General features: G+C 42.4%; 1 protein-coding gene across 3 annotated transcripts in view; it reads left to right on the plus strand.

Annotated features, from left to right (window-relative positions):
• Positions 1 to 25,409, plus strand: part of cdk14 (cyclin dependent kinase 14) — a 170,931-nt gene that overhangs the window by 129,109 nt on the left and 16,413 nt on the right. For all 3 annotated transcript variants that reach the window (XM_076736408.1, XM_076736409.1, XM_076736410.1), the window contains one exon: positions 2,954 to 3,104. In XM_076736408.1, coding sequence (XP_076592523.1) covers positions 2,954 to 3,069 — 116 coding nt within the window. In that variant the 3' untranslated portion in view covers positions 3,070 to 3,104. The remainder of the gene's footprint in view (positions 1 to 2,953; positions 3,105 to 25,409) is intronic.

The raw sequence follows: 25,409 nt of genomic DNA on the forward strand, positions 1-25,409 counted from the left end.
TTAATTCCCCCGATTAGGATTTTTCAGCATTATTAATCCTGTTATCAGTGCCCAGCAGGTTGTCACGTCTGAAAAGAATCAGAAAGTGGCGGTCACTAAGACAGGGAGAGAAGAGAGATGGCTCATTTTGATTTTTGTCATGCTCGCTCTGTCTTTCTCTTGATTTTCCCTTTATCTCTCTCTCTCTCTCTCTCTCTCTCTCTCTCTCTCTCTCTCTGATTCTCTCTTTTCTGCACGTACATGTGACACACAGGCAAAGCAGCAGAGCCACCGAGGGAAGAATGGGAATGAATTAAAACAGTTTCATAAAATGAGGACAGGAGTGGATAAACACTAAGTATCGTCTGTGTGTGTGTGTGTGTGTGTGTGGAAGACAAGTGTGGATTTGCCGCTTGCACTTTTGTGGGGGAAGGATGTGTCAAAATTATGCAAATGAGAAATGAATGGGAGATAAAGAACTGGCTAATTACTCCAGTTGTGAATATTTGGCGACAACTGCAGCATGGTAATCATGTTCTCCAACCAGGAAAGACTGTGGGAGCAACCCAGTCTGTGGCTAAAAGATGAAGTACGACCAGCACTCCAAAACAAACCAAATAAAGGCTCAAATGGCCAAGAAAAAAATGGAATAGATGACTAAGAAGTTGATGAAGCTTTCAAGTAAATGACCGATGTTATTCCTGCGAGGATGAACAGTATGTTGTCTGTGGCCAACTGTGCACTCTATTGTCATGTGTATTATGGATTTATCCAGACAATACGCAGACAGATTACTGGGGACAATGACAGAATTATTGAGACAATAGGGCTCTTGAGGTTGCTGTTACTGTGTGGATTGGATTGTGACATTTTTAATTTGATTTCATTGAGAGTGTGTGGGTGTCTGGCAGTGTAAGAAGTGAGAGCAAAGGCCTTGGGAAAACCCCGGTCTCTCTGGACTCGATGTAGATTTACATGAATATGGAAGTGAAACAAAAGAAATGTTTAGACAGAGCATTTGTCCTCCAGTTCGCCTGCTCTCATGGCAAAACCTACTGCCTTTAGTTAGAGAACAGACATCTGGATTTGGATGCAGAATCTGTAGGAAAGGGTATCAGACACATAGAGTAGTACTGACCATTCACATTCGAGTGGTCTTTGATTGCATGCAGGTTAACAGGCAAACAATGATTTAGCTTTTTATTAGTATTTTTTAAATGCATCTGCTAATATCTGTTAATGGAGATGAGCCAAAGTGTAATCCTAAAGCGTCCAAATTTGTTAATCAGACTATAAACAATGGAGAAGGGTCTATCTGCACTCTCACAGACTGCACGTCACACCCCCTGAGATCTTTTCCAAACCCTAACCAAGGAGTTCTGGTGCCTGAACGTAACCATTTTCCGGATTTATCGTGTAATAGCCATGACCTGTAGCTGCTGTGGGTCCTCATATAGACCTGCTTGAAATAATTACGGGCACACGGAAGAGGAAGTGTTGGCCTAGATATCCGTTATCCAAATATCCACGGGTTATATCAGAAGCTCTGAAACACTGGCCGTGGCCCCCAGAGGCGAAATCATCATCGGAAGATAGCTGATAGGTTCCAGGATTGGAGAGGAGGATGTGCTGAGAATGGAGCAAGTGTGTGAATCCATTTGCCCTAATAAGAATCAACTATTCCTATTATCCTCATAGTTCCGCAGAAATACAGGCAAACCAACAACGAGCCAACGGAGCTGTGAAGCAGGAGGAGCCAGTGGTTCTGGAAGTACTTTCCTTACATGGAATTAGTAATTCCCCTGAGGTGAAAGGGACAGGTGCATGCTGGTAAAAGAGCGTTACTGTAGTTTGACCTGCTCACCAACACGGTCAGCATGTGCAGCAGCAGAGGCTGTGACAGACAGCTCATGGAGGCGAATGGAGCCATCACTCCAAATCTGAACACACAGACATGATAGACATGTTTTTAGATTCAGCAAGTGTATAATCATCTTTGATGTTCATTGTGAAGAAACGTTCAGAAATCCACTTATAAATTCTGGCCGAAAAATCACTTCAGAACTTGGATGGTGGGCTCATGGCATCAGAGTCTGAAAACTCTGCCTATAGTGAAAAAGCCTGGCTGCTCTGCAAATCAGAGCAGTAGCAAATCCAGCACTCTATTGTCGTAGTAAACTTTATGCCCGTCTGCTTATTTGGAAGTGCTCCAGCTGTCACTGTCACTTAAAACGAAAGGAGACAACAGAACGAACAGGACTTTCACTTCCAGAACCAGAGACACCTGAAATAACCCCTTCCACATTGTATCTCTATTTAAATTAGTCACTGGTGACATGCAAGTATTTGAACATAAATTGCTGTCATATAATCAATCAAGAAATTCATCAATGTTAAGTTAATACTGAGTTATAGAATGATCAATGATGGTATAGATTATATTTCTTTTCTGGGAGACAAAATGTACATTTCTCCAGATGCCATTTGATACCAGCAGGGAGGAAGCTCTTTATATTTTTAGGATTGTAACAATAGGTTTCTGGTTAAAAGTGTGGAGCAGAAGTCCTGCTGAGAGCCACAGAGGAAAGCAGTCAAAGCCTTTGTCCACTGCAGGAACTTAACAGTAATAATGATAAACATGAGGTGCAGTCTTTTGTTTGTTCTGGGGACGTTGCAAGAGATGATACCAAGTGCAAGTGCTTAGGTGTAGGCAGCAGTGCTGTCAACTGTGATTGGTCAAGCAGATGTGATGTCACATGGCAACAAAAATATCACATGTAGCAATTAAAAATACATTTTAGACACTTCTCCTCATGGCAAAAACATGTAAAACCTAAAAGGACTCTCGCTGCAAATAAATATTCAAATATTCACTTTTTAATAACCGTCTCTATCTTTAACAACTCACTTGGAAACGTTCTCCTTCCTGTCAGCCTACATACCTCTAATCCGCTTGCGTCTTCTCCCCCTGCAGTGTCTTCTATCTTCACTGTACCAAATGTCAAGCTGCAGACAGAGAGCGGGGACAGCATACAGGTGTGTGCACGAAGGAACAGTCATGGAAAGGCATCCTCTGGCAGCAAACACTGACCTGAGGCAGCATCCTGCACACGACTGCCTGACAGGTACGAGCTCATTACCATGCAAGAAGCAGACACAAACAGTATGCAGCCGGAGCAGCATGCCGTTCCACACACTCACACGCTCGATATGAAAGCAGAGAGAAGCATACATGAGGTGAAACTTTAATGATCCAGACTGTTTCAGTGGAGCATGATTACTGCAGGTCCCAGAAATGTATTTTTGCCTTTTCTTTTAAAATTCAAGGTCTTGTCAGGAATGAGTGGCATTCAGTCTGAAGTGTGGAGCTACTACATCAACTTTTTGGTTTAGTCCTGTTTCATTTTGTTTTTTTATTGAACAGCTTCCCTTTGGAGAAGTGTCTGCTAAATGTTTCTGGTGTCATAGTGATCTACGTTTTGACCTTGAAAAAGAAGAAGAAGAACGTGTATCTGTTTCCTACTTGAGGGCGGAAAGCATGCCAACATGCTAACAAGATTCCAGGTTCGGTGGATTAGCCTACATTTGGCTGCTGCAACCATTCAGAGATTCTTATAAAATGCGTGCAGGAAATGCAAAAAAAAAAGACATTAAAACTCAGTGCTAATGACGTTGAAGTAGTTAAAGTTATTAAAGAAAACGTATGCAGGCGGCTAATAACAAACTTAGGTCTCGTTTTTCAAAAAGCAGCAGAAGGCAAGTTCTCCATTTGTACAAAACCTTTTTATACATCACAGCTCATTAAAAAAGCAAAATAGAGTCAAATAAGAATTAGAATTAGAATTTTTTTAAAAAACAAAACTCACAGTAAATCAAAATGAAGAAATGATGAGATTGTATGCAGAATATTTTACACTATAATATTTTGAAATGGGATCTTAAAATTTTGACCTATAGACAAAATACTTTCCATGGCATAAGGATAAGATTAAATTAACCTGTTGCTAGTTTTCCATTTAGCTATAACATGTAATCTACCCAATGAGCTGATAAAACATTCAAAGTTTGTTTTTCCTTTTGAAGGTACTGAAACTTAACCTGAAAAGTCAAAGTAGTTTTGAAAAGTGACATATGAAGTCGTGATATAACACGAGAAAACAGAACATAACTAGAAAAGTGTGAGAACAGATTTATATTGCACAACAGGCTGAGATTGTCCATATGTGATCGTTAGCCCTTCAGCTCATCAAGCGGTCATATTGACAGCTTCGTGCGAACACTTATCTGCATCCCGCCAGCCACCACAGTCTTTCTTTTCACACTGACGCCATGAGATCTGTGCTGTCTGCATTGAAGCAGAGAATGCAGTAATAGATGGAGGAATGGCTTTGAGTGGCCGAGGAGGGTGTCCCATTCTTTAGAGATGGGGGTCTCATTCACTACTCAGATAAAGCGGCACTATTTGCATGTAATAAGAGGTGCAGAGGCCAGGCATGGGGTAGTGGTTGAGCTAATGATGGACTCGGGATTGTGAGGGCCAGCACAGGGCCACAACACAGCACCACATAATATATATAATTACTGACAGGTGCAAAGACCCACCAGACACACCAGCTCTTCAACTGATAATCCCTTAACTTCCAAGAGAACCTTGAGCATCGTATCTTGTTTTGTTTCCTCTGTAAATTCAAGCTCAAACATGGAGTAGATGGAGGTTGAATAACACGTATTTACTATTCCAGTGAATATGTTGAAGTGTGCGTACCCTGATCTGAAGGCTCATGGAGTTTCTGTGTGTGTGAGTGTGTTTGTGTGTGAGAGAGTGTGTGTGTGCGCACATGTGAAGGGTGGAAGTCACCCCACTGAGAGAGCTGTGTCCTCTCAGCTGCTGCATTTACATTGAAATCAGCCTCTTTGTCCAGACTCGTCCTAAAGCCTGACAGGCTGGGAGAGCTTCACTGATAGCAGCCTAATCCCTGTGCACACATTCACATTAATACACTGATAAATTACACCAACACATGCACACGGCCATTCATGTGTTCCCACAAACATACAGTGACTCATGCACATATTTGATCTGGGTTTCCCACCAAGTATTTATAGTTCCGTTAGACAGTCAGTTAGAAAGAAGAAAAACTAATATTGATGTGTTTGGTTAATATGTGAGTAAGTAAGAGAAAAGTATGAAATAACCAGCTTTGGAAATACATAAATCATTGCATAGCAGCCTGATGTATGATATCACATCATTATGCAACAGCTGAGAAGTTGCCTTTGGCTTTCTGAGATGCTTTTTGTAAGACCAACCCCCAAAATGTAGGACGTGGACCAGAGACTGTTGTCCTCATGCTGCACCCCCACGTCTTGTTAGGTAACTAGTAAACGCCATATTCCATCAACACAGTATTCCATGTCCATGAATTTGAGGGACTCACCAGGGAAAGATCGAAGAAGCAGAGATCTCCTGTCTGTCTGTATGTCCCTCCGTCCACCTGTCTGTTGTTATTTTCTGTAACACATTTGAGCGCAAATCCCTCGCACAGCAGACCGTGACCACCTACTTGAGTGCAGTCTGTTTTGAAATCGTCCTCTTTGTCGAAGTTTGTGTTACTTGGTTTAACCAGTGGTTAGGGTAGTTTTGCTGTTAAAGAAATAGCATTGACCATGGATGTTGATGTTGATTTACCTTATGCAGTGTTTTCAAAAAGTGGTCAAACCACTGACCCGAGCTACGTTTGACATGTTCAAATACACTTTTAAGACTAACACTACTTATATCATAGCGCACGCGTCTTATAAAATGGCAAAGTAGAATGAGCACAAAGAAATTCCATAATTTATTTCATGTGATATTTAACTGACTCTGCCTGTTCTTGAAAGTACTGGCTTTCTGGTTTAGTAAAATCAGAGGTAAAAGAGGTGAGGAGAAGGGAAACAGGGGAAGGACAGAGGGAGGGAGGGAATAAAGGAGAGATGGAAGCAGAGGCTTGCGGGAGCGGGGCAGGGTTTCTTTTTGTTGAGGCAGCGTTGTATTATTTATAGGAGGTGGTGGAGGCAGGCCGCTTCAGACGGAGCAGAGCAAAGAAGGCGAGCAGCCCCTTTCTCTTTTGTGGGTCTATTCCCAGTGGGCAGGCTTTGTGCTGGCTGGATGGCTGCCTTTGAGGAAACCCAGGCAGCTATTGAGCTGAGAGTGAAGGCCGGGCCTGACTCGCCCGCACTGAGACACAGCAACACTACAGCACTACAATGTCTGTCACTGCTGTGGCCAGAGAGGAAAAGAAAAGGACGGAGAGAGAGTGACAGAGGATGGGGGAAATAGTGGGAGTGTTTGATTTTGGCAGAGTGGGAATAAAAAAAAAAAAAAGTGTTTTGTGGTGAGAAAAGAGAAAGCCAGAAAGAGATAGAAGGAGAGGGTTGAAAAAATGGAGCAGGGGTGGAGACAAGAAGAAAGGGGGAAAGGGAAAAAAGGCAGGTCTCCTTTACAGTACTGCACTGCATTGATTTATGTTTATTCATGATTCTGCATTATTCACAAGATTAGCTGATGCAACTTGGTGCCGAGGGTAGGCAATGGCTCCCCCCATCAATCCACTCAGTGACCACACAGTTCAACTCCGAGTCCCAACAACAAGTGGGAGACAGCTGCCCTGTCTCTGAGCTTCAACACACTTCACTGCTACTCTAGGCTAGAGTGTATGAAGAATTGGACGCAGTGTGCTCACAGTCAGAATACATAACAAAGCATAAAACATTGATTCAATCAGGGAGCAAAAAGCAACATGAAAGAGGTAAAATCAACAGCTCAGTGCCTCAGTCCAAACAAGAATCTGGTTGTATTTTAGAGCAAATCTTCAGAGGCTTTAAGCATTGTTACTGATCCATACTCAGATATGATATTTGGACATTTGTGTAATGCAGTGCGACCTGGTGTCATTCTTTCTGGACCGCAATCATGGATTTAGATGTTAAAGTTGCAAAATCTGTATTTTTATATGAACAATGAAACTAATGACGATGAAGTCATGAACGCACTGGGAATTTTCTCTGCAGTTCACCTCAGCTTTACGGAGCGTTTTAGCTTCTTTCACCTCATTTCACAGCAACATCACATTTTTGGTTGACTCCTAGAATTCTCATCAACTTGTGTTCACTGCAGAAGCGCTGAAAAAACAGCAGACAGACACACAGGTGAACATGAGCATTTAGCAGCTAAAGAATCTGATATTTCTGTCGAGATTTGGTTGAGACCAAAGTATGACAGAAACACAACTTTCCCTTTTCCACAATTATTTTACAAGGTCATAATATTTCAAATGTGTATGATATTAGCGTACTATGGAGTTTTCTTCCCTGGTGGCCAGGAGAGAAAAGTAATGCTGATTTCAGTTTGTAGAAAGTGAAAATGGGGAAAGCTAAATTCCATGACTGTGATGATTGTTTTTGTGGAAATTATTGGTATTTCAAGGGGCCATGATGGGTTTAGATGTGTAAGCCATAGTAGGTCAGAAGATTGGTCACTTCTTTCAAGCTAGTTCTGTCCAGTCGAGTGTTAAGAACAACACAAAATCAGTCATTTGCAGGGGTGTTCAACAGTTTGGCTTTTAGATTCTCAGACCTGATGCAATATCCTCTGCAGTGTACTGCTGCCTGAGGCTGGAGGAATAAAAATGAAGCTGGAACTAAATGTTCCCAAAGGCAAATTGTCAGGTTTGTGACCTGAGTGTAGCAATTAGCTTTCATTACAGTGAAAGCAGCAAAACGTTTTTCTTCAAATTTCTGCAGCTCGTCTCAAACACAGTATTGGGAAGAGTAAAATGTCTTTGTGATTTGATGCCTAAAAAAAAAAACGCAGGGCCAACCTGTCCCTCAGAAATTCTGTCTATATTTTCTCACTGTCACGCCCAGTCTGAGGCCAACTCTTTTTGTGTGCTTTTATTCTGTGAAGCACTTTTTCCAACACTGTTATGTATGAAAAGTTTAGCACAAGTAAAGTCTGATTGATTTATCAGAAAATAGAGTGTCAGTGTCACATTTTGGATTGCGTGTGTGACAGTGCAGTACCAGCAGGGGGCAATAATGATAACTGTGAAGGATAAATGTACACAGGACTTTCACACAGGAAATGGGGGGTTCATTTCCCACCTGAAGCCAATAGTCAGTGCTGATTGTTTTCAGGAAGTAGTATTATAAGCCAAACCACGATCTGCTCCTAAACCTAACCAAGGAGTTGAGGTGCCTAAACCCAACCAATCTCTGAACATCACCTAAAATGTTTCCCAGCGAGCTTTATTTTGAAAGTCTAACCAGACGTTGCTTATTTCTAACTTGACTACAGAATGAAAACGTGTTCTTTTTACGTCTAGACGAATCAAAAACATGACACTGATGAGCTGGACCGGCTCGTCTCATCTGTCATGCTTTGTTGTGACACTGTGTCGTTTTTTGCATTTCGCAAGATACGGAAATCAGCATTTCCCCATTATGTTAAGAGAAAATGTAATGTGGTCAACATTAAAGTTGGATATGGACGCTATAATCAAACAACAACCAAACATGAATATGTTACGTCTACTGGTGAAAAGCAAACACTCTTGTGTGTTATTGTTGGATGGACGTTGGTGTTGGACTCTAGAGTGAGTAACATCCCCTGGTACCAAAGAGACAAAATACAAACACTGGTCTCCAGTGTTGTAGTCAGACATTTAGCAGTTATGGCATAAAATGCTACTTAATTGTTTGTTTTTGAAGAAATGACATTATTATTTGCAGGCCCTCAAGAAATCACTTCAGAGAGGAGGACAAAGAAACGAGCATGCTGTTTCTCTGCTCTCCTTAATTCAAGTCAGACTGCTGCTGCATCTTGTTGCCTATTAGCCTGCATGACTCACAAACAGCAATCAACAGCTTTTGCTTTTTCCAAATCAAACCAAAATGTCTTTTTTTGTAGCGAGCTGTGACAGCTGATGTCATGTGGTTGAGTGCTGTTCTCTGTGCGTCGGCTGGTCTCGTGGCCGGGCTTCACACAAAGCAGCAGCCTTTCTACAGCGTGTCTGTGCAGTCAGCCATCACAGGTCGGCAACAGGACACTCCGGCCCTGAAGCATCGCTGTGTTACTTTGAAGATAACAGCTGCAGGCAAAGCTAGACTGAAGTGTCCACAATGTGGAGGTGCCAGCTATTTATCCAACCACATACACACACACACACACACACACACACACAGTCATATTCGCCTAAGGTATCATCCTAGTGACCATGCTACATTTTTGGGGGATGAAATGCAGGGAACCTTCACAGCTGTGCAGGCATTTCTCTTGAAAGTAAAAGCACTATTTGTCCCCTGGTGTGTTTCTACCCTGGTGTCTTTCTACTAAAGCCATCAGTGTCCAAAACTTACAAAGTCAGCGGGACAGAAAAGAATATTTTTGGCTCTGTAACAGGAAGAAATAGATTTGTGGCGTCCACAAAACGACCTGTCAGAAAGTTTTTCTAGGTAGAGGACAAAGTGATTTAAAGTATATCCCTGCTGTGAGCCGGAGGGGGGAAAATAGGAGGTGGGGGAAGGAAGGATAACCGGAGGCATAGCCTTGAGAAATGGAGAGCCTTCAGTCAAATCAGCCAGTTTTACTCTCCCACTGCCTCTTATAACTTTACAGCTTCAGTGCCTGCCAGTAGTGTGGGCTTTCATTTCATCTTATCCTCATAGAAAACCATGGTGAAGGCAGTAGATGTTAACTGCAGTGCTACAGAATGTGTTAAAATGTGTCTGCAGTCACTTTCCACCCCTGTTTACTTCATTTACCATTTCCAGCCAGCTTTCATGGACATGATGTTTGCACTGCAGGCTCTCATTATGAACTGTGAACATGCGGGGAGTAGAAGCATCAGTTAAGTGTCATTTTTTTTTATGAAGATATATTTATGTTGTATGTGCATCTTTCAATATTAACTTCTCAAAGGCTCCATGGAGTTCTGATTAAAATGTGCTGCAAGGCTCCACTCTTTTCATCTTTACTTCTTATCAGTCTCTCTTCACTCCTTTCCCAAATCATCATGCAGTATCTCTGTCATTTGCCAACACCAACCATACTCCCACAGTCCTAAGCGGGGCATCATCTCACTGGCATCACACCTCACGATCATTCAGTCAGTGTAGGTCAGTAATTAAGCACTGTAACGAGGGTGTGAAGGTGAGGATGGGTGTGTTATGTGTCAGACTGGCATGCAGGAGACCAGAGATTGTGTCCTGTCACAGACCTGCATTTAACCATTTCAACCCTTTTAACATCATTTGTGGTAACCTCATTCCTTAGCCATGACATGCCATAGTTGCTATGCACAGGTGCTGTATGAATGTATCTTGTGGTTTTTCAGGATCGCACAATATCAGTGTTCTTGTGTGATGGTAATGTTAGGACATGATAAACCGGACAGAGAGAAGAAAAGATGGAGTGACAGAAGGAGGAGGGTGGAGGGAGGGAGGAGCCCTCTCAGAGGTGCAGGAATTGATTTCATGTATAATTTGTTGATCAGTGGAGGCAGCAGATGCCATCAGGCTGACACGTAGGAGGAGAACTGACTCCCATTATCAGAAGCTCCCATTCAAGTCACAATGACACTTTTTTTTCTCTCAGCCCTGACCCCCCCCCATCCTTCCCCCTTCATAACAACTTTGTCATGGTACCATTAAGAAGGTGATCTATACATTTCTGTATGTTTCAGCTTGTGTAATCTTCACTTATGAAGTCAGTCAGACACACAGGAAGAAAAACCCTCAGTTCCTCTCTGCTCTTTGTTGAAGTGAAAAATGTATACTCGGCTTGCACACATTTACCCTCCTGAGGAAAACTAAAAAACTGACAACCTGTTAGTAGAGGAGCAAATGATGTGACAGCGGTGAGGTGGAAGCCTCCAAACAGCTGTAAAGACATCTCAACAATGGAGGATGTTTTCCAGAGATGCAGACGAAGCGCCGTACCTTTCTCACTCCATCTATCCATCTCCCAGTTTTTTGCCTCTCCTCCTCTTTCCTCCACCATATGGCTCTCCCTAATGAGCATTGCACATGTACCTCCTTCCTTTTTTGCTCCTCCAAAAAGAAAAGAAAAACCAATTCTTTCTTATGTGGTGCAGCCAACAGTTCCTCTACAGTAGCAGATCTGGAGCTTCTCGTCTCAGCTGAGTGAATTAGTGTCAAATAAAGTATGCTAATGAGTTTAACTTTGTCAGTCTGCAATTTGAAGCATTGTGGGATAATGAGGAGAGCTCAGATGGTACACAGAGAGGGATGGTCAAAATTTCTATGCATATTCTTTATGTACGTTGCCTCCTTCCCTCCATCATATCTTCAGTATCATATATAATGACAGTGGTAGAGATGAAGGAAGCACCATCACTTTACAGAAATAAACCTGCAAGCTTTAGTTGTGGGGGAGAAGGAAAAAGGTATTCAGTCGGGTACATGGCACATAAAAATTAGGACTTGTCTATGTACACTAGTAGTAGTAGTAGTAGTAGTAGTAGTAGTAGTAGTAGTAGTAGCAGTTTTCAACATAACTGCAGAAAGCCTAATCGAGATGTGACCCACTTTGTGTTTGGATTTTTCTGGCTGCTTTTTCAGGGACAGATGATCTCCAGTAAATGACTTTAGTGTTCTTAACAATATAGCTGGAATGCCCAACTATGACTCCACTACTAAACTGATAAGCCTCTGATAATGCTCTGCTCACCAGTGGATTGGAGTTCTGTTAAAGCAGAATCCCAAACTTGGGATATGCCCACATTTTTAGTACCTGACATGACTAAGTGTGACCAGATTCAAGAGCTGCACATGACCTGAGATCTGAAAGTCATGTTTTTGTTATTCCTTCCCCAAAGATGAAGTGATCTACACAGCACAGACCGTCTGTGAGATTGGAACACTGTAATGTAATTAGTGACAATTGGATAAATGGTGCTGAGACAAATTTAAATAATATCCACCGCTCCAGTGTTTTCAGCCAGTGTCTCTGCACAGCCAAGAAACATGTGTGGCCTTATTCAAACCAATAGACCAACATCTCACTGAGTCACTATCAGCTTCATCAGGTTGTGGCTCACTGGTTCGGGTTATAGGTATAAAGACTCCAAACTGTGCTCACTGTCTTTGCTGACAAAGTGTGGCTCAGTTCTGCTGTTTCTCTGTTTTTGCAGCCAATTTGAAATGCACGTCACGCCAAATGGCTTGGATTGTCAAACTGCAGCTGTAGTTAAAGCACTGAAAAGATGCTTTCTTTTAAATATGGAAGGAAATAAGATCACGTTCATTAGGGGGCAAAGAATTTTATTTTAACTAAGTCAAATGTGCCACATTAACTATATTATCGCACAGTGGAAATTTGGCCTGATGGTGGCACTACAAGGATCGTTGTTTTATTCCCAAAATGCCAACCTGCAGTTTGTGGACTGGCGCCACTCAGTTAGTTATATATGTATTCTTTTCATTGAGAGCAAGGTGGACTCCTTCCTGTGCTTGCCCCCCTAAAACCCACATAAGCTGAACACGTAAGAACAAATTGCCAAGACTAGAAATGGAATAAAACATTAGATTAGAAACAGAATTTTTTGAAGAGGTAAATGATTAATGGAACATAGAGAAGGAGAGACATTCGATGTACTTGTTGAAACAGTGGACATTTTTCTATTCAAGCATAACAGCAGTGGAGCTGCATCAGTGAGGTTAATTAGTAGGCATCATCAAACAGGAATTCTTTTTTTTAAGCCCCTGTTCCCAAATGAGTTATTTCATGCTGAGTGTCTGCCAATTCTGAGTCCAATCTCTATGTTAATCTCTATATTTTAAAATATACTGTGCATGTAGAGATTTTTTTTCCAACTAGAGAAATTACTTTTGGACTCTTAAATCCAGTCAGAAAAAGCAAAATTCTGATTCTGAATTTTCATTTTCTAATTCTTATTTTTGTTCGATAAAAGGAAAATTTAAATATTGGTAATTCCACACTTTGATCGTTTCCTTGCAGTTGAGACACACACAGACCCACAAGCACATCCACACACACTGGTATGAAGATGAGAGGACTGATGAATATGCAGAGCTTCTGGATGCTTATTATCCAGGAGACATCGAGTTTTACCCTGAGAGAAAATGGCCCTGCCTCTTCCTGCCATGTATGGCCACCTCTCACAGTCTGCAAGAATGGGATTTTCCCTCCAGACCCCATTGATTCTGACTGTGTGTAGCAGCACATATTTCCCCATAAAATCAGATTGAGAAGCTGATCTGAAGAGTGTAGCATGTGGACAGAAGAGCTTTTGTCCAGTGAACACGCAGCTGCTGAACAGAGCTTTTGTATGAGGTAGAAAGTGTGTGTGTGCAAGCATGTGCTTGTGTCTGCCTCTGTCTGTGTGTGAACATGCGTGTGGGCCTGTTTACCATGTAGAAGAGGATTATACATATGAATCATCTTGCCAGTATAGAGAATACTCTATATGCTGCTTTCATTAGCAACGTTCAAAGTGTGAAGACCCTCAAGTGGTCCCGAGTGATTCCAGTGTTTATTGCAAACGACATACTGATGCTTATTTCCAGTGGGGCCGAGCTGTAAAGTTTATCCTGAGGGTGGTGTCAGAAAAGGTCATAAGGTCATCGAAATCAAAAGGGTTTATCCCCTTAATGTGCTCTGCAATTATCTTGGTGGTTTGCCCGTTAGATCATGATCTTGTGTTCAGTCTTGGACTGAAGGATGGCACAAGACTGAAGGTCATGAAGTCTTTAACGTGGATTGGGTTCATCCTCTGGGCAGCATTAAGGTGCTCAGTGAACGTCATGGCAGTCTGTCCATTAGATTTTCACAGTTACTGTTTCCAAGTGAAATTTTCACTGAACAGCTGAGCTAAAGGAAAAGTCAAGGGGGGATTAAAAGCAATTTGGGAGTATTTGACTTTCTTTGTCTTCCAATGAAGGCAGTAAAAAGAAGACCAGGGGGTCACCAGAACGATAAGTCACCGTCTTCTTAGAACCATGAAGAGATATCTTGTTTTGGATCAAAGTGTCGGGCAGATGGACCAATCAACTGGGCAATATCATGATCCAGTAGCATCGTTCAGAGAGTGAGCACTTATCACTTCATCTGCCACCCAGCAATGTTTGTGTTCTATATTTTGAATGGGAAACTGTACCTCTGTGGATTCCAGCTACGTCTGATCCCAGTACTGATCGTACGCTACGAGCTGCTGCTCTCCACCTGCTCTAACCACATCATGTAGTTATAGAGTGGCTTAGTGGAGGGAACTGCTAGCTAAATGGCACAATTGCTAAAGCAAGTTAAACTAATATCATAAACATTGTCTGTTATGCCAGACCAGGTAATCAAACTTGGAGGTGATGTTGCTTCTGTTTTCAGTCATATGTTCATTCTGCTGGTGTCTAAATCAAGGAACTCACTAGATCAAGTACAATTAGCTTCTACATTGTTTTTGTTTGTTTGTTTGTTTTGTTTTGTTTTTGTTTCTTTGTTTTATGTGTGTGTCTGCGCATGTTGTTGCAATGGTCACATGGGAAGCTATGGTGGCACGTTGTTGAGCACATGTTTGTAAGTGTGGCAGATGTGCCCTCTCTTGGCTACCACTGCTGCCTAAATTCAGGGTACGGCTGCCATCTTGTTTCTAATGCAAACACCAGAGGTGACGGCTTGCTGTCTAAAAGCACCTTTAGGCTATATTCAGACAAGGGATAGTGCTGAGTGCTAAAATGAAGCTTCCTCATTCCTTTCAACAAGACCATTGTGTTGGCCCATTGGCGTTCATGCACAGGGCACCAGCAAAACAGCGCAGGGTTGTCGGGTAAAAAATATGTGCAAGCCCACATTCCTGCTTTATGATGATGCATTTTATATCATAAACCAGCATGCATTGTTTTGGTGTCTGATAAGCTAACTGATGGATCTCTGACTCAAACCAACTTTTCTGGGTCGTGTTCCATCACCTTGCGGTAGCTGAAGCAGTGTGCCCCCACCAACACAGTCCCTTGTTTTTTCTCCTGTAATTAGATTAGATTAGATTCAACTTTATTGTTATAGTCAGAGTGCAACACAGAGACAACAAATGCAGGTTAGCATCTAACCAGAAGTGCAAATAGTCATAATATCCAAAAAAAAAATATATGAATACATGTAAGTAGTGCAAGTGGCATGAATTATAACCAGTATAAGCAGTATGAGGTGGGTGCAGGAAGTGCAAGTAATTTCTATGAAACCTTGTGCAACACAGTATGTAAACAGGTGACATGTGCAACAGGTGGTAAATGGCAGTGCAGTAAAAGTAAAAAGTACAAATGAACAGATGAAGTATACAGTGTATATAATATATAAAGTGAGAAAGTGAATATATCATATAATATATAGGGTGGGCTGTAATTGGTCAAGTATTTGGGGGAGGTATTAACAATTCATTTTTGAATACAGCAAAACAAAGACATCTTTAACACAAGATCTACTGACTTGTTTGTTCTAGAGCTTCTACTCCTCATCAGTAGTTGGGGAAGTTTTCTCAGTTGTCATAGAACTTTACAGCCTTGATTTGGTTCTAAAGGATTACTGCATCTAACTCTGTAAAACTGTGCATGTCTTATTATCCTGCGATGTGAATAGAGACTTTCCAATGATGTTCTTTTTCCACCACGGCTTGAATAAAACTCTGGGAGAAAAACTGAAAAATTATGAGGAATAAAATGAAAAACATTGCAGCTTTAATCCAAAAAAGCAGAGTCATTCTTCAGCCTTCAGCATCTCACACTGGTTTTTGGCAACAGCATGAGGGTCTTGTGACTGCACTGTACCAGATCTGTTTTCCCAGCGTTCATCGGCAAGCCGAAGCAGGAAGTCAGCAGGAGACCGACTCGATCCGAATTGGACATGACTCACAAATTATACACTCGCCGGGGAGTCTGCATGTTAACAGCACACTGCAGCCCTGTATATGAGCGGCCTGGAAACACTGGGCCCAGTATACATGAGCCCACACTGCAGGAGAAGAGAGTGGCAAGAAATGAATGTCAGTGCATGAAAGGGAGGAGTGTTAAAGGAAAAGCAGGGGGAAAGCTTCCCCACCATTTGGCCTGTTTAGATAAACTGCAAGGAAATATTATGACTATTGATACGCTTTTGAAGTTATGTTCAGTTGACCTGCCCCTGCAGTGAGATAAGTGTGCTTATTCTGCCAGCAGGATAGGTCAGCCTTCACTTCTGCACTGTTGATGAATACTTAAACACTTCTTTCCATGGAGGCCCTGTGCCTGGTTGACCTCGGGCTCTCTGCAGTTGTCTTTAAAATATTGCTTAGGTTATACGCAAATTTTCTGAAATTTCAGCAGAATAAAATGGGAATCAGTGCATTCTTTTATGCAGATATGTCCAAGACGATGTGATGAGGTTTTATTATTAATCAAGCACCAGTATTTCTGATGTATCTTAGTATTTCATCACTGCCTCCCTCATAAGACTGCATTTGTGGGGGTTTTTAGCGAATGAATTTGTTTCCACTGATCCACACGTGGCCTGTGGTGTTTTTTCAGTTGCTAGTGGTACAGAGGGAGGTGACGTCCAACAGAGGCGACAGTCCTGCTACCGGTACAGCTACAGGTGCTGACAAAGTATTGGGTTGTCAAGTTGTTCAAGTGTGGTTATTTTCAGATTTTGTGTGTATCCAGCGCATTGCAGTAGACTGGCTAGCTAATTGTCAGCAATGCATCAAAAAAGTCAAAATATAGCTTCAGCTCACTCATTCGGTCCAGGTCTCAAATGAACCCGTGTTGATTAGGTTCAGCAGGGTCTCAGTGTTACGCCCGTGCAGGACAACAGACCCCTCTGGACTCAAAGCAGCGATGTTAGTTACACTCCTAAGAGTCCTGCTCTTCTTATCCTCTTTAGTTTGGGCTTTCTGGTACAGTGAAAGAACTGTGATTGGCAGATGTGCGTGAATGCTGTGTGTGTCGCTGTACAGTAGAAGAAGAAAAAGAGGCAGGTGCAGAAAAGTGTGGAGGTCAGGCTGATGAATGAGTGTATTGCTTTTCTGATTCTCATGCTGGGGTCCACAGTTCACAGCCAATGTTTGTTTTTCCAAACTGGAACCACAGCCTGTCTCTAACCTTAACCATGTGTTTGAGTTGGCTACAGCTAACCATACCTTCTCCATGCTTTAATTACCATGACCGTGATCTTTCCCTGACCTTCACCATACCTAAGTTGACATGCACCGATATTGTAGAAAGACACAGTCCATTGGGTTGTTTCCTGACTTTATGGAATAGATAGACAACAGAAGATTGATGGAAAAAAAAAAACTTGTCTGACCTTAGCGACTTTTTTAAATTAAAGCAAATCTTTGAATACTTGATCATGAAAGTGTTCACATTTAAGAACAAATTGAGCACAGAAATCTCTCTCCATTCAGCGCTGGCCTTCAGTCACCCTCATACAGTAATGTGTCCTTCCCCACCTGCCCACAGTCCCCACACTCCGCCACCCCCGGCATGGTGCCTAACTATCTCATCCAGCAGCCTGACAGTGCAGAGCTTTATCAGGGCCGTGCAGGGCTGTGCTACTGGCTGGTACAACACACGGCCATGGCTGGTTGGCTCTGCTGCAGCAACACATTCCTCTCCAAAGAAACACCCCGCTTCTCCACCCCCTCCTCAATCTCTCTGCTCTCTCTACTCCTCTTACCACTCTCCTCAAAATGCTGCATCATAATTGCTTGTTGCTTGCTCCTGAACTAAATTCTGACAGCTTTTCTAAAAGTTGTCAGTTGTCTATTAACAGCACTCTACCTGTCCAAGCATTGCTCTTTGCAAAGACCTCACATCCTAAACTTTTCTCGAACACACACACACACACACGCAGGTGGAGAAATGCAATGAAATCACTATTTATTGAACACCAACCAGCTTTATTCCTGTGCTGTTTCCCACACAACACATTCACTGCTTATAATATGCCCTGAATGCCTCCCAGTGGCACCTCATCTCTAACTTAAACTCTAAAAAATTGAGCCCAAACATAATTTAAAAGTTCCAGTGAAATAACATTGTAGTGGTTTTGAAGCAGAAGTTTTGGATACAGACCTTTGGCATAGACCTGAGAGCCAAAAGTGTCTGCATGAGTAGACACAGTTTGGGTGAACTAACACTTCAATCAGTAGAATGATGCAGGAACACAATGTTTGCTTGTACACACGTTGATTTTAAACATGTTGTATATTGCAGTTTCCCCTCCTGCAGGCCTCCTGGTTAACTGCAGCCTGTCTGGGTTCAGTAGAGTCTCTGAGGCCAGAGGTTCCCTGGCAAAGCCTCCTCTGCTGATCCTCTCTGGGCTAAATACAACCCAGCACCTCCCTGCAGCCCTCTCCATGTCTTCCCATGCCCCAGCCAGTCTGCCCTCTAATGGGTTCACTCTCCCATACAATCCTTTCACTCCTCAGTGCTCTGAATATCCCTTTTGCTGCCTTTCTCTCTGACCGGCAGCCCCCTCCTCCTCCCTCTCGGCCCTCTCACCCTTCCTCCACCCCTTTCTCTATCCCTTTAGGAGTGTGTCCATGAGTTTAGAAGAGGGGGACTGATGTGTTTCTCAGCGGCTGGTCTTGTCTGATGCGGTGAGGCCATCTCTCTCCCATGGGGAACATGTTATGTTGGACTTTGTCTCCATGAGCGTCACACTGAGCCCCTTGCCCTTGAAATAGAGGCTGAATAAAGTTCTGAAGTTATACCTGCCTTTCAGTTGGAAGTGGGAGTGCTTTTTGAACAACAACGTGTAAACTTTGTACAACATACTTCCCACCATGTTGGTTCTGACACATTCTAAACAAAGTAACAAAACAAGACGTTTTATGCGTACTGCACAATCAGAAAATCCAATCCATTTCTGCTCATTTATGCACTGGCACTTATTTTTTCCCTGTTGGCGTAACTATAAAACATTTTGTATATTTATTATGTCGTGCAGCAGAAAGAGCAGAGGCTTTTTTCTCTGCTATTCCTCTGCCTAATGTATGCATGTGACTGGGTGAGATGGTTGAACACAGCGTGGTGAGCAACAGAAAGGAGACGGTGGATTGCAAGGAAGCTGTTGCATTATTCATCATGTTGGATAAGGTTTAATTAAAAGTGCTGCTCGGCATTGTGAGAGGAATGAATGTGTGTTTTGCCTCGCCTGTCGCTGCCTCATTCATGTTCGCCATGCTCGACTTATCAAAGCAGCCCTTTGGCCCCTCCCCTTTGCCGGTGTAAGTTAGCATAATGCCGCAGCCGAAAACCTTGTGATTAGTGGAAGAGAACGAGCGGCACAGAGCTTCAATGCAGCAACTGCTGGCCCTCGCTAGGCTCTGTAAAGAATTCCAGTGGCACAGAACAGGGAACTATAGCAGGAAGTGTTTATGTGTTGATGCAGTGTTTCTGTCTGACATTGTGAATCTAGAAGTGAGTTGTTGGTGTTTGCATCCGGATGGTATCAACTTGTTTGTTCCCATCCAAATGATGGGACTCTTTATTCCAAAAAGTCTGTCAAATAACAGATTTCATCAGCTAGTGTAAGTGAGTGTTGTCAAGAGAGCAGAACAGTGTTATAGAAAAAAAAGTGCCTATTACTCTTCATTGCTGCCATATTGCATTAATGTTACTTTCAGGAATATTTTTCAACATTTTCATGTGTTGCATGCCTCAGTGGAGGCTTTTTGCGTCACAGTGGTTAGCAGAAATGGAAAACCAAACTGAGCTCTTGGGTTCTCTTCCAAAAGGACAAGGTTGGTGGCATTCTAGTTTCTTATTGTCAACAAATGCCCTGAAAAGACGAAAACAAGAAGTCCGTCCCTCTCTTAATACTTTCTGACTTTTCATACCCTGTCTGTGGGACTCAGCCCCAAAACTCTGTGGATCCTACTGGAGATGTAAAAAGTTCAAGTTTATGTAATGTAGTATGTAATGAAGGAGCACGTCACACAGTGCAACAGTGCTGATGATCACTGATGTGTTTTTGCTTTTGGACAACAGTGGAGCTCTATGGCACAGAGGAATAAGACATATCAGCCTTTCATATACAGACACAATACTTGTTAGTAAGATCCACACATTAGTGGTTTGGGTCTTTTAATGAGATATGTTCCAAATAAAATAATATATACAATATCACCAGCCTTATCCCTAAAAAAAAATATTGCACTGATGGTTAGAATAATACAAAAATTCAGCCCTGCAACATAACTTAGCAATATAACAAATGCAGTTCATTCTTTTTGTCCAGACAGCTGTGATAATATTCAAATGATCATCGAGTATCATTACTGAATATTTTTTATTTTCAGCAGCCTTTAAGAAGCACCATTTACTACCCACCAGCAGAGAATGGACGGGGCTGAACAGTGCATATATTCTCTAGACGGCAGCGATTAGAGCAAGAAAAGTTCGCAAAATGACATTAGAACAGAGCACTGGTGGCTGGGAGGAAACAGTTACCATGGTCTTTTCAATGCCAACAAATACATTGGTGTTTAAAGATCCCCTCCACACATGTTTTAAAATGAGTCTATGATCATTCAAATATGTGTCATTTCAGAAGTTGAGCTGCTTCACAGGAGACATCTCCTACTTTACTGTAAAGTCCATTCTCAGTGTTTGTGCGCTGGAGGCTTCAAGTTTCCACATCACACTTGTGTAAGTCGAATATTGGACCAGGATTGGTGGAGGGGACTTTAACCATCAAAATTACAGTGGATTCAAATTCTAAAATCAATTATTGCAATAAATACTCATGTTTCTTAAAGTGTAGATAGTAAACACCACAAATATGTTTCAGAAAGACAATGAAACCCTCAATCAGAGACAGCATTGAGATACACAAGCCAATGGAACAGCAGCTAGCTAGCCAACAGTTCAAGAGAATAAATCAAGAGGGTGAAAGCATGTCATACATGCTGATTTTATTTTATTTTAATTGGTTTTTAATCTCATTTTCTCCTCAACGGGCTAACGATACGTAACAAACGGCAAGGGAAAAAAATATTTACTTGGCGTGGATGGATTTTTTTTACATGACAGACATTTTCCCTCAGCTTTTTGATGTGCGGATTCAAAATGTGCACAGTAACAGGTGTATGGAAACGTTCTCAATAAAGACCTTCTCATTTAAAGTCGGGAAAGTTAACTTAATCCTCTGATATTGTGTTTAGGATGCACAGCATGAGGTGTGTTTTAGAGCTGAGCTGTAGAGGAGTCTAAACAAAAGACAGCCAACCCAGTCAAAGATAGAACTCTGCGTGGCCTGGAGGAAAACCAGCAAACACACTCATCTTCAGCACACACACACACACATACACACACACACACACACACACAGAGGCATGAACAAAGAGAAACAGGAGGTATGGATTGACTCATCGTGGTGGGAGTACGGTGCAGTGATTTCACGCCTGGTTGTTGGCTAACAAGGCCCTACGCTTTCTGCACTGCAGGGCCTGTTATTAAGCGTGTGTGTGTGCGTGTGTGTGTGTGTGTGTGTATGTGTGCATGCATGCGCCTGTGTGCTTGCACAGCTATCTTTGTGAGAACCAATTTTAGTTTTAGGAGTCACCTTGGGAGTGAGGACATTTTTGGAGAATGAGGACATTTTGGTCGGTCCCTAACCTCAGACAGACCTTCACATCACTGTGTGAGCATTAAGACCTGGTTTTAAGGGTTAGGTTAGGTTTAGGTTAGGGCTCAGCTTAGGGTTAGGCCTTTAGTTGTGATGGTTAAGGATAAGGTAAGGGGCTGGGGAAAGCCTTATGTCAATGAGTGTCCTCACAAGGACAGAAGCACAAAAGTGTTTGTGTGTGTGTGTGTGTGTGTGTGTGTGTCTGTCTGTCTGTCTGTCTGTCAGCAGCTGTGTGTGTGTGTGTGTGTGTGTGTGTGTGTGTATGTTACCTGGGAGACGGACTTAAAGCCCCAGCACTCTGGGACAGAGCGGTAGTTGGGGGAGGAGGGTGGGGTAGAGCTCCCCTTGTTCCCAGTGGGACACAGGGAGGTCCAGCCTCCTCCTCCTCCCCCCCGTCCTCCCCCCCTCCAGCCCTGCTCCCAGTCCCAGCACAGCCCAGACTCCTGTGAAGCCCAGCACCGGGGGTGTTTGGCAGCTTATTAACCCTTTGTAGTGTTTACCCAGTTGCAGCTATACGTCTGTTCTCAGCAGGACATCACATCTCTCTTCTGTTCAGGAAAAACCAGCAGCTGATTATCCCTACAACACTCTTTCTCTTTTTTTCGCCATCTAGGGTAATCTGATTCGGTTGTTATGTTATTAGTCTGTTTATTTGCTTAGCTGACTTCCTGATCCGAAGAGAGAATAGTTAGCATTTTTCACATGCTATGCCTTCAAGCCGCTCAGCTTCTTTTAATGAAAGATTAGAGCTTAACAGTTATTCTGTACTGCCCCGCTCTCCATCGCTACCTCTGCTCACTGTAAGTCACCGCTTCACTTTCTACTCTGATGCCATATTAAGCACCTACAGCTAATGTAAATATGGTTGGGATGGCTGACATGAATAATAAACGGCTGTAAGATATTCCTGTTTCTTGTTTCGAACCCACAAAATGTCTCATCATGATGGTAGTTATTTTACTGTATTATTTATCATTTTGTCATTTGAGCCAGTCAGTGTGACCTACTTCTGTTATGATGGATACAGTATGAAGCAGTTTGATTTATCGTAGAAATCAGTGTGAGGATCCAGTCTGTATCAACAGCTAAAAGACATCACACATTATCTGTGTTTGACAGAGAAGCTACGATGAACGGAGGGGATCTGGGTGGATGATGGGGCATACAAAGCATAGGACTTGGCCCAGGACTATGATTGGACAGTTGCTGTTTGGAGGAGGGGTTTAGTGAAGGGTCAATTCAGGTTGTGGTTTTGCTTAAAATGAATAGTCAAGTCAACATGACGTGTCTAGTTGGAAGTCAGTGTTGACTTTCTCAGTATTTAACTTATGTTAGCCAAGTGCTTTGGCATTTAGTCCAAACTTAAAGCGGCTATAACCAATATTTTGCACTAGCAATGTATTAAATGACTGTGAAAATGTTACAGTGCGAAAGGTGTCTCTCTTTTGATAAACCTACAGAGTATTATCAGCTGGATTTGCAGCTTCCCTTGGCTTTACGGAGCCTTAAAGTGAGTTTCAACCCATTGTTTAGCTGTCCAGCCTGTAAATTTACTGTTCTGGTTCACTCTCAGTGCTCTCATGAAGCCATTTTCAGATGCAACAAGCAGCTGTTTTCATAGAAACAGCTTCAAAAACCCACTGTGCACTACCTGCTTAGCACACAAACAGCACCAGGCAGCAGATTTGTTCAGCATTAAACATTTTACACTAGCAGTTGACAGTTTACAGATAGCTTCCAAGTAAATGTCTCTTTGTTAATACAAACATATCATCAAGGTCTACTCACAGGCTTTTTCCAAGGCTTTCAACTGCAGGCATTGAGCTTTAGTAGCCATGGATGGTTCAGTTTGCACACAAGTGTGAAACTTTGGTGGTGTGATAACAGGTGGTCATATATGGATGCAGATCAAAACCCCAGACAACTGAGCAAACTCTATTTGTAGGTGAAGTCCATGAGATGCAGTTGAAAGTCCAGGAAAAAGCAGCAAAGTAAGTGGACATCAGGGTAACATCATTTTGTGAAATTACTGGTTCTAATGTCAAGGATGAACTTTCACAATCAGAGATTTGCTATTACAACTAAGTAATATATTAACATAGTTTTTAGGAGACGTTGGTTGTGTGAGCCATGCGAATCAAAACATCCCAAAGCTGACAAGCTGTGCCACTCTGTGCCCTTACATCACATCCCGCAGGGTCATAGGAATGTACTGCCTTAACCTCAGGACTGGAAAAATAATAGTAATAATAAGAAGAAGAAGACCATTTTTTTGATTTAGGGATTAAAATTTCAATGTTTCCCCCTGTCCTCTGTGTCCATGTGCCCTCAGTAAACCTACTGATAATTGCATGCATTTGTAGGTATACTGCTTATTGAATATCAGCAGATGCTCAGCAGCACCTTCAGCATTGGCCTCAAACCCTTATCAGTGAAAGCCCGGTGTACAGTACAGTACGTCTGCCTGTTCACTGCAATGCAGCCTGGTAATTAGTCTTTTTAAGTGTAAATGGGATCTCTGGTGGTTTGTCATGGACTGTGAGGTTCATAGAGATTATTCACTCTTCAATCTCTGCTCATCTACTGCGTGTGTGTGCGTGCGTGCGTGCGTGCGTGCGTGCGTGCGTGTGTGTGTTTCAGTGCAGGAGGCTTTAAACAAAGTGGCTGCTCTAACCGAAGGCACAATTACTGAATGATTTCTTCTTTTTTTGTAAGCCAAAAATATCTTCTAATTGTTTGTGTAAGCAGCCTCAGACTGACTTGTGGGGGTCTCAGCAGGGGTGTATAGATGGAGGCAGGAGGCAAGAGGCAGGAGCAGGAGGGGGAATGGGGGAGGCAGTAGTAGATCCATATTGTCATCCTCAGAAAATCCTCCTATTACATGATGTTTAGGTTGGGCTCTATTGATATAGTCCAAGTCTTCAGAGTATATGGCTCCAACTTCACAGGGAGAAAGTGAAAATATTACATTTAGAAAAGCTCATCTTAACAGCCTCAGTGCCAGACCCCATGCTTAGAAAATGAATTATACATATGCTTGATTAACCATCTGAGTCCCTGTGCACAATCCCTGAGCAAACACAAGCCTTTTGGAATAAATTAAAGACCAAAATTTCAGTTTCAGCATCGGCAGGAGCTTCTAAATAATTATGTAAATATGAAACAAATTTCCCAAGCAGATTTCCTCCTCTGCAATCCTCCTCCATCATTCTTATGCATGCCTCGTAAATTAACTAAACTATGCAGATCGTTATACTTACACAAAATAGGCTAATTAATACACTTGACAATAGTGTTCTCCAGAGGGGGCGATGCTGAACTAAATCTTCATCACACAGAATTATAAACTGGAGGCCAAACAGCAGCATGCTGAACTGCTCTCTTGCAGAAGCTGCGTAAGGACAAAAGATGAAGGATTTATAAAAGAATCACATGCCTTAATGTTTTCCTATTTAGTCATAACATGGTGTTTCTTGTACAGTTAGACGAAGTAAAAAAGAAGGAGCGAGGATTTGGATCAAGTCCAGCTTTGCAGTCTCTCATTTGGTTGTTTTTGTGTTTGTCTGCATTTCTATCTGCAAAGAGAGGAACACAGAGCTCATTATCCAAACCAGTGGTCCTTCAAATTACAGTCCCTACCCTTCCAAATCCTTCCAAAAACCCCACAACACATCCCCAAGGCCAGGGCCGAGTGCTGAACAGTGCCAGTGGTGCTCTTTGGTCTTCACAACTCTGTTTCTGTGTCAGCGCT

The sequence above is a fragment of the Chaetodon auriga genome, chromosome 8, assembly GCF_051107435.1.
Source record: "Chaetodon auriga isolate fChaAug3 chromosome 8, fChaAug3.hap1, whole genome shotgun sequence".
NCBI lineage: Eukaryota > Metazoa > Chordata > Actinopteri > Chaetodontiformes > Chaetodontidae > Chaetodon > Chaetodon auriga.